At 40.9% G+C, this 9714-nt stretch overlaps 1 protein-coding gene and 1 long non-coding RNA gene across 2 annotated transcripts; both read right to left on the bottom strand.

Moving 5' to 3' along the window:
- Positions 1–1435: 1435 nt before the first annotated feature.
- On the bottom strand, positions 1436–4657 carry LOC146702917 (uncharacterized). The gene is made up of 3 exons (XM_085465979.1): positions 4181–4657; positions 2920–2964; positions 1436–2827 (listed from the first exon to the last, which is right to left on the bottom strand). The coding sequence occupies exons 2-3, from the start codon at positions 2957–2959 to the stop codon at positions 2070–2072; spliced, it is 798 nt and encodes a 265-aa protein (XP_085322105.1). The 5' UTR covers positions 2960–2964; positions 4181–4657; the 3' UTR covers positions 1436–2069.
- A 1542-nt stretch (positions 4658–6199) lies between these two features.
- Positions 6200–7640, bottom strand: LOC146702916 (uncharacterized). Its single transcript, XR_014921921.1, has 3 exons — positions 7129–7640; positions 6915–7045; positions 6200–6420 (listed from the first exon to the last, which is right to left on the bottom strand). It is a non-coding gene; the product is annotated as an uncharacterized LOC146702916 (long non-coding RNA).
- Positions 7641–9714: the final 2074 nt, after the last annotated feature.

Here is a 9714-nt window from a genome sequence, read left to right as displayed (position 1 = left end):
TCCACATTAAAATATCGATATTTGAATCATTTTGGGGTAAATTGTAGTTTTTCATTAACAGGAACACAGTGGAAAGAAACTATCATTCAGATTGTCTACATTGGAAAGAACTACTCCCTCTTCCGCCTTTTATAGTCATGTGTGAAATACGGCTGTATAAATGTGTGGCAGCCTGTGGCGTGCGCACTCACAACAATGGCTGAGCGTAACTGGAGTCATGTGCGCACGTATTTTACATCCACAAACAGCCCAGACGTGGTTTGCGATACATGTGGCAAGAAAGTGAGGTGTTGTGGCAACACCACTAACCTTGTCAAACACCTCAAAGTAAATCATATCACAGAATATGACGAGCTTATGTTGAGGCAAACTGAAGAGGAGGAGAAGGACGGGTGCTGCTAGGGTGAGACAGACGTCTCTCAGGGAGTCCTTTAGTGCTGCAGGCAGGCAAGGTGTTCACATAGTGCACAACTTCAGGTTTTTGATTTCTATATGATGAATTCTGCATTATTAAGTGATAAGAACAAGTAATCTGATGTCCTGTAATGATTATGACGCTATAATTTGAGATACAATAAAAGAGTAAAGTTTTTGTACAAAGTATCGGAGCAGTATCGTCGATACCACCCTGAATTTTACTTGGTATGGGATCGGAAAGGAAATCAGTGGTATCACACATCACTAGTGATCAAATGTCAGGCCAAGCTGGAACTGATTCCTGTCTTCTGTAACTTCTACAACACTGTCCAATAGAGACACATGAATGAACTGCAGCGTCATTAAAAACACTGATGATCTTTATTTAAAAATGTAATACATTTACATCTGAATAAACTTTTAGGCATTACGCTGACGGAGGGATGGATGGACCATGAATGCTTTCTCATCCTTCTTGTCATGCACCATGGAAGTGTCTGAGGGGCTTTTCCACTTGGAATGGGGATACTGTGTCCACACTTCAGAGGTGGAGTTTCCAGCATCTCACCTGGGCCTCATCTGCAAACAATCAGCAGGAGGGCTTCTTAAACCAGCGCTGCCTGCTACTCCTCGCCAGTTTGTTCTGCCATCTCCAGTGGTAACTAGGCTTCCCCTCTGCTCCAGTTCTGGCGTGCTCCTTCCCTGTGTTTAACCTTGTTTTCCCTGTGTTTAGGTCTCCTCTGCCAACATACTCATCCTACCCTCAAACTCCCTTACCCGTCCAGCAACTTCTTCTCCCTCTGTTGCAGAATTCCCGTTGGATTGTTCCCATCAGGAGCCAGGTGTTCAGTCTCTCGATAGCTTTTCCTCTGGTTCCTGCTGTCTGCTGACACTCCTAGCTCGAGCCACGTTCTCCATTCCCTCTCTAAAGTCTCATAAATAGTTTAACCATGTGCATTGAATCTGCATTTGGGTCTAAGCTTTCTACGCAGGGAAGAAATCATCACAGTGACATCTATTTAATTTTCAATTCAATTTTATTTAAAGAGCGCCAAATGACAGCAACAGTCACCTGAAGGCGCTTTATATTGTAAGATATACTTACAAAGAAAACCCCAACAATCATATGACCCCCTATGAGCAAGCACTTTGGCGACAGTGGGAAGGAAAAACTCCCTTTTAACAGGAAGAAACCTCCAGCAGAACCAGGCTCAGGGAGGGGCGGCCATCTGCTGCGACCGGTTGGGGAGGGGCAAGGAAAATAGTATAAAGACATGGAACAGAGACAGAGGTTAATAACAAGTACCATTCAGTGCAGAGGTCTATTAAACATAGTGGGTGAAGAAGAAACACCCAGTGCATCATGGGAATCCCCCGGCAGCCTAATGCTGGGCATACACTGTGCGATTTTTGGCCCATTTTGAGCCGATTTTTCAGTCGTGCGATCGTTTTGGGGATCGTCCCGAGTTTGGCCTTGATCAAACTTCTCACCCCTGCGAGTCAATCCTACAGTTTGATCAGGAGCCGAATAACGCGACTGAAAAATCGCAGCACAGTGTATGCCCAGCTTATTGCAGCATAGAGGATTCAGGATCACCTGAGTAGGCCATCAGATTACTGAAAGGATACTGAAAAAACCCGTCGAAGTAGTCTTAGTCTTCATTGCTGCTGGTCGACTCAATTGAACACCTCTGAAGTTTGCACACAGGCAAGTATTCCTCTTCTTGCTCAAAATCCTCTCGGGAACGCTTCCTCGAGCCTCCAGTTTCGTGTTCAAGCTCTTCGTGCGCATCTTCAAATACTTCAGAGTCATCATCGCTCCATCTCATTCTTTTGTTTGCTCCTAAATCTTCTTCATCCCTCTCTCTAGACCTCTTCCTGGAAACACCTGGCTGAGGGTCCTCTTCTGGGATGTACTGGCGACCATCCATGCGGCCTTCAAATGCCTCCTCATTTTCAATGCCACCAACATTGAAAATGATCACAACCACATCATTGTGATCCCCGTGCTGTTCATCGTTGTCACCATTGGCATTATTGTCCCTCACATGAATATTTTGAACATCGTTGTCGTCGTCGTCGTCATCGTCATCGTTGCCGTCGCCGTCGCCGCCGTCATCGTCGTCGTCGTCATCGTTGTCGCCGTCATCGTCGTCGCCGTCATCGTCGTTGTCGTCGTCATCGTCGTCGTCGTCGCCGTCATCGTCGTCGTCGTCATCGTCATCGTCGTCGTCGTCGTCGTCATCGTCTTCGTCCCCATAAAGGTAATTGTCATATTGTGCCAGTACTGAAGCTATTAGCTCATGTAGAAAGCAACAACAATCACAGAGAGCGAGATACAGATCGTTCAGGAAGCCATTAGCAGGTTCCTGATCTCCATTTGCCAACATTCGTGGGTTAACCTGTTGGCCTGCAAGATCATTAAATCTTTTAATTAACATCCATAACTATCTGCTGAAAATCTGTTTTTCATCAATTTCAAGACTGAGTACATGTGCTTACCGTTTTGGTTATTTTGTGGTCCGTCTCCACTTGCACTCATTTTGACTACAAGGAACACAAAACAACAATGATCACTAAACCTCAACCCAGAATGTTCAGAGAATTTGCTTTTTTTGTGATGACTTTAGGCTGCGTCCAAACGTACACGGCTATGTTTGAAAACGGACAATTTTCCTTTTTCGTTTAAAAAAAAAAAATAATCCAGTCCACATGTGCAGTTTTGAAAAAATATCTCCTTCCACATCTAAACACTAAAAACAAAGTGAAACGCTGTCAAGAACACGCCAAATCTTAACCGTGTAGAAATGTTGGCCAATCAGAAGTCTAGAAGCCTGGGTGGGAAAACCTCATAAAACCTTACGTACTTCTGAGAAGTTTTTGTCTTTTTCTGGAAAAGCAGCTAATTTTGTGTTACTTTCACGTGCCTTCATCGTTTCAAATGTTAATAACTAAAGACAGACTCACAACTTTGGAATGAACTAAATGCATACAGCATACATAAATGTCATTTTTTAAAATTACATTTCTTCCAAACCGACGTCAGGATTTGGGTTGGGAGAGCGTCTGTGTTGAATGTAGAATCCACGTCTGATGTAAGCGTGTAAAAACTGCAGATACTAAGATTAACAGACACAGTATGTTGTCTACATCTGCCATTGTAGAAATTGATCTCACGTAAACAATAACGTGGCCACAGCGTGACTTCAACAGCGGCGCACACTTTTGACATTGCCTGAGTAAATGTCCGTTTTCCTCGTCCACACCTAAACACAAAAACGTGCTTTTTAAAAATCTCACCTTTCAGTGACTCAATCTGCTGTTTAGGTGTGGACGAAAGGCCCAAATGCAGAGACAAAGCTGCGCTTTCAAAAATAGCCGTGTACATGTGCACGTAGGCTCAGTTTCTCAGAAATTCTAATAGTTTGTTTGAGAACAAAACTTACGTCTTCTCTATTTTCCTAAATGAACAAAATAATCTCAGAAATAATCGTGTTAAAAAGAGCTTCTGTCACTCTAAGATATGATTAAGAACATTTTCTAATTTATGTATCATTTGTCAAATATTACATCAGCTGACAAATAGTTAAGTCTTCATTTGTTTTCCTGAATAATAGATCCACATCATCCTCTCTATGATGGAAAATATAGTCTAGTCTTGCACAATGTAAAGTACATAAATACTGTCCTGGCAAGCAGGGAAATCAGGCTTTATATATTTAAGTAAATGATCTTGAGTTTATAAACTGAAATTTGAGCTTACTTTAGTTCTTGGTAGATTACACAGCAGTTAATCCTCAGGGAAACGTCCAAATGTCACTAAATAGTGGTCTGCTTTCATTCGGTTGCAGTGTCTCTTCCGTTTTGTGTTCATATGCTGATGTTTTCATTCAAACATGCTTAAATGCTGTGATGTCACTTTAGCAGCAAAGACTGCGGAATGTGCAGAGATTCTTTTGACATCAAGTTGTTTGCTCAGATTTTGATATCTTTTAAATGGAGACAAAACAAAACGCTATGGCAACAAAACAACAAGCTGTTTCCAGTGCTTAATATTTAACATGTCTTTGTTATAAATTTTATTTGTACAAATCTGTGATGTTGATGTGCACAACGTGGGATTTAGACCTCGGAGGGTTAATCAACAAATCACGAAAAATTAGGTTTAAATTTCTGTTCATGACGGTGCAGATTTCTGACATTTTGTGTACTTGAAGCATTTAACAATTTGATTGTTTTCTAATAAAAACTGTGTGAAACTCAAGTTAGAACTGTGTTTGTAAATGAACCGCCCCATGTTGTGTAGCTTTCTGGATTTTATACTTATTGGGCTACATATTAATTTACTATACAGGCTATACAGTAGATAAAATCTAACCTCACATGTTTTATGTAACTAAAGTGTTTAATCATGTGGGCTACAGACAGTAATCAAGTTATGGACTGTATTGATATGAAAAACATGCATACTTAGTGCATTTGAATCATTTTAACCATATGTAACCACCTGCATGTCATGGTCCTGGGACTTCTACCTGGTTTTTTGTGTGTCTTGTATTGTTGTTGTTTGATGTCAGCTTTAGGGTCCCTCGGTTGTTCTGTTAAGATGTTGCTTATTTGATTTCCCCTCGTGACTTTACCCCCTGTGTGCCCCCTCTGTGTATCTGCCAGCCCCCATGCCTCGTTTCTCCTCCTTGTGTTTTATTCCATGTTTTCCCAGCCCGCTATGTCTGTGTTCTCTTCCAATCTGGTCTGCGTCTCTGTGTGCTTCCTGTTTTACTTTGATAGTCTCCCGTCAGTGTTGTGTTACTCCTGCCGTGTCTCGTTATGATTATCAGTGTCGCCTGTGTTCCCCGTGTGCTCCCACTTCCCTCGTTAACCCTCTGTGTATTTGTGTCCACGTCTCCTACATTACCTACATAATAGAGCTATAATAAATGTTTGTTTGGGGTTTTTTTAAGTACAGAAATCAGCTGCTAAAATTATTGTTTTGACTTTTTGGGAATGCTTTACGGTCTGTTCTGTAGGAACGCTGAATTAATATATTGACTGTCTGGCCCCTTCTGGCTATTTAATAGTTGCTGAAGGAGATTTTGTTCATCCCCAGCTAATCTCATCCATATTTATATAAAATCTAGCATACTCCACACCACACAAAGTCAGAAGCCAGTTAAAATCTGTATGTGGTACCTGAGGCGGTGCTGCACTGACCAGTTGTTTCTGGCTATTTGCTGGTTCAGCCTGCCTATCACTGCAACTCTTGGCTCTTATTGGTCAGGCTGGTGTGTGTGTGTGTGTGTGTGTGTGTGTGTGTGTGTGTGTGTGTGTGTGTGTGTGTGTGTGTGTGTGCGTATTGTAAAGACTTGATTCCCACAGTCCAAGTCAGGGTTTTAAAATGCGTTGCTGTCTCCATCCAGCATCAAAGCTGCATTGAAATTTCCTTCAATGAAATTTTGGCTCAAAGAAAAACAGTGTTGTTACTGTCAATCTCCAGTTAAAATAAAAGTGTAATTAAACCAAACGAAAGTAATGCACTAATGCTGGTCAAGACATTACCTGTAGCTGAGTGACATTTCCTCCAATTTCTGTTGGTGTCTGCAGTTTCCACTGGGGCTTAGTGTCTACTGCTACCCGACTGCACCACCATCCTCCACATTGCTATGCGTCCATTGGTGGTGCCAGCTGCTAGGATTTCTGAGTGTTGCAGAATTTTTAAAAAAGCAACGAGTTTTTTTTTTTTAACCTATGCATTTGGAAACATTCAGGAATATGGTGATGGGAAAGAAAAAGCTTCTTTTCATTTACAATTCTGTGCAAACTTTTGCCTTTGCCTGCACAGTATGAAACACAGTTGATCATCTCTCCCCTCTCATATCCCAGAGTCTCATCAAGAGACAAAACATAGTTATGTAGCACGTAGCATGTAGAGAAGTTTCTTGATGGAGCCCTCCACACTGAGAAGGACACTCGTCTTACAATACTCATCCACACTATGGACTTTACCTATATGCATAAGACATGGGATTAAAGATGAAATAAGTGGAATATCTGACAGCTCAAACCACAAAGTGTTCATATTTATTAAAGATCAGACTGGATTCTGGATCAATAGCATTATAGCTTGTTGTATTTTCCCCTTTCTGGAGACTCCCACAGGATTACTGCTTCACAGAGGCAAAATACACTTTTGATATAATTTTCAACAAGTCTGCTGGATTAATCAGACTTTCTAAAACCATGAATACTTTTCTCATACTGTTCTTCGTAACTGTTCAAAAATAAAGCAAAGTATCATCAATGCAATTTACAGAACAAACAAATAAAATAAACAGCCTTTATACATTGAGGGCTGTGACTGCAGAAGACTGCTGGCCTCAGACAAAATTATACAAGGCAATGAAAAAACAAATTGTGTCTTAAAGAAAGTATGGTCAAATGCATTGAAAATAACAAATGATTTAATTTTCCAAACTCCAACAGGAATCACAAACTCCTACCATCTGCAGTGCAGATAAAGAATCCAAGTCCCTCCTGTGGCCCCATCTTCAGAGGTGCCCCCTTCCAGCTAAACTTGTCCAGCGCACGCTCATCTCCTCTCACAGATGCTCGAGCTAGCATTGCCACATCACTATAATAAAATACAAAAAATAGTATTTGATTAAAAAAATGTCATACTCTTCCACTTGATATGGGACTTCGAAGGCTGCTTACTCTCCAGGTGTGGACGGTCTGAAGATGCAGCAAGTTAAAGGTTTCTTGTATTCATGTTTTACAAGGTGGTTTCCATGAAGTCTCCCTCTCGCATCCACCTTCCATACTGCCAAAGCTCCAGACTGTCAATAACAATAATAACAGTAATAGTTAACAGTTAATTTGCCTAGCACTTTCAAAACAGTTACAAAGTGTGTTAAAGAACACAATAAAATCTTAGTTAAAAACACAAAAGAAAAGTTCAAAGAGTTAAAACACGAAACGGTTTGTTTTCTTTTTGCATTGAGCCAGGCTGCACGGACAGCTAAGAGTGTCTGATGTGCAGAATGCAGGCAGTGACTTGGTTCATAAAAAGTGACCAAATCTGTAACAAGGCTTGTACCCATGTATCGTATACCCAAAAGGTTGTGAGGAGGAGAATGATGATTTATTTCTTTGAATTTGTTATAAGTCTGGCAGCTGAGATTTAAATGAGCTGGAGGTGAAAGATGGACTTCTGGCTGAGATCCCAGTAGAAGGAATTACAATTATTCAAACACAATGAGATAAAAGGATTTAATGGGTGTGATAAATGTGGTTGCACTCAACTGTTCACGGCACCTGATGTTAATGAGCAGAAAGGTAGGGTGAGCATGAGGCGAAACCTTCTGTTGACTGCAGCTTGAGCGCAGCTTGAATCATTTTGATGCATCTTTTGGTTTATGTATACTTCTGCACTAAGTTATGCAATAGGCCAATGTTGAAATTTGGCATAGTAAATGGTGCAGTTATTTGTGCAGTCTGTGCATTTGTTTAATGGTTTGAGCCCGTGTGCCGATTTGTACAGTGGACAGTTGTATGTGGAATAAAAGTAGCAAATAGTACAGAGGTGTATCTCATGTGTTTACTGTTGCACGTCATCTGTGTCCTCATGTTTAGCCTGCCGCGGCCGTTGGTTGGAGGAGCCGCAATAGTTTGGAAAGGAAGGAAGCAGTAAGGTCAGTTTCCATTCTGGGTTTTCAGCATTAATAAAGAAACCTGCAACAAGGTGAGTAATGTTTGAGGTCCAAAAGAAATCAACACAGAGAAATTTTTACAGTGCTTTTCTACTCTACCTGAACATTCAAAGCGCTCTATACAGGTTGCCTCATTCACACCTGTTCATAGAAGCCCTTTTTCTGTGCTTTCTACCTAACATTCACACACATTCATACTCTGATGAATGCATCAGAGAGTGACTTGGGGTTAATGTCTTGCCCAAGGACAGTTAGCATGCAGTCTGGAGCAGCCAGGGATCGACCCAAAAACCATCTGATTAGTAGATGACCTGCTCCACCTCCTGAGCCACAGCCACCCCTTTCAGAGGTAAAGAATGATTTAGAAAGTAAGTACAGTAATTTTTTGAGGTGATTTGATTTTTAAAAAAATCATTTTTGCTTCTAATTACATAATTAAGGTGTAATTACATCTTCCAACAAATTGATACATAAACGTATCATTTATCTACTAAAAATACATAGGAGCTGGCGTCATGTTGTGGAAGCTGCCATCTTGCCCCACCATCATACACTGGCTGAGATGGGCATCGCTGCGCCGCCTTTTCATGTTTTATGTAAGTGGATTTATACATTACTTTGAATTTAAAGATGTCAAATAGCTCTTTCACACTACATATGACTATTTCACATTTGTACATGTATATTTTGGTGATCTCTTTCTCAGTATGTTTTTCTTCTTATGGAAATAAGCTAATTTTAAACCAGTTAATGTTAGGCTCCAGTGTCCTAAGAAATCACACCTTTCCCCTGATAAACAAATTGATTGGATTCTCACATTGTGTGGGAATTGATTATCAATTACAACTTCAATGAGCCACTTCAAAGAAAGTTTCACCCGCGTGGGCAGCAACAGAAAGTCCAGATGTGGAAACAGAAGGTTTCCACATTAAAATATCGATATTTGAATCATTTTGGGGTAAATTGTAGTTTTTCATTAACAGGAACACAGTGGAAAGAAACTATCATTCAGATTGTCTACATTGGAAAGAACTACTCCCTCTTCCGCCTTTTATAGTCATGTGTGAAATACGGCTGTATAAATGTGTGGCAGCCTGTGGCGTGCGCACTCACAACAATGGCTGAGCGTAACTGGAGTCATGTGCGCACGTATTTTACATCCACAAACAGCCCTGACGTGGTTTGCGATACATGTGGCAAGAAAGTGAGGTGTTGTGGCAACACCACTAACCTTGTCAAACACCTCAAAGTAAATCATATCACAGAATATGACGAGCTTATGTTGAGGCAAACTGAAGAGGAGGAGAAGGACGGGTGCTGCTAGGGTGAGACAGACGTCTCTCAGGGAGTCCTTTAGTGCTGCAGGCAGGCAAGGTGTTCACATAGTGCACAACTTCAGGTTTTTGATTTCTATATGATGAATTCTGCATTATTAAGTGATAAGAACAAGTAATCTGATGTCCTGTAATGATTATGACGCTATAATTTGAGATACAATAAAAGAGTAAAGTTTTTGTACAAAGTATCGGAGCAGTATCGTCGATACCACCCTGAATTTTACTTGGTATGGGATCGGAAAGGAAATCAGTGG

Source organism: Copadichromis virginalis, linkage group LG8 (assembly GCF_057382275.1).
Source record: "Copadichromis virginalis isolate Kocher_CV1m ecotype Utaka linkage group LG8, C_Virginalis_male_GT1.1, whole genome shotgun sequence".
NCBI lineage: Eukaryota > Metazoa > Chordata > Actinopteri > Cichliformes > Cichlidae > Copadichromis > Copadichromis virginalis.
This window is presented reverse-complemented; position numbering and strand designations above follow the sequence as displayed.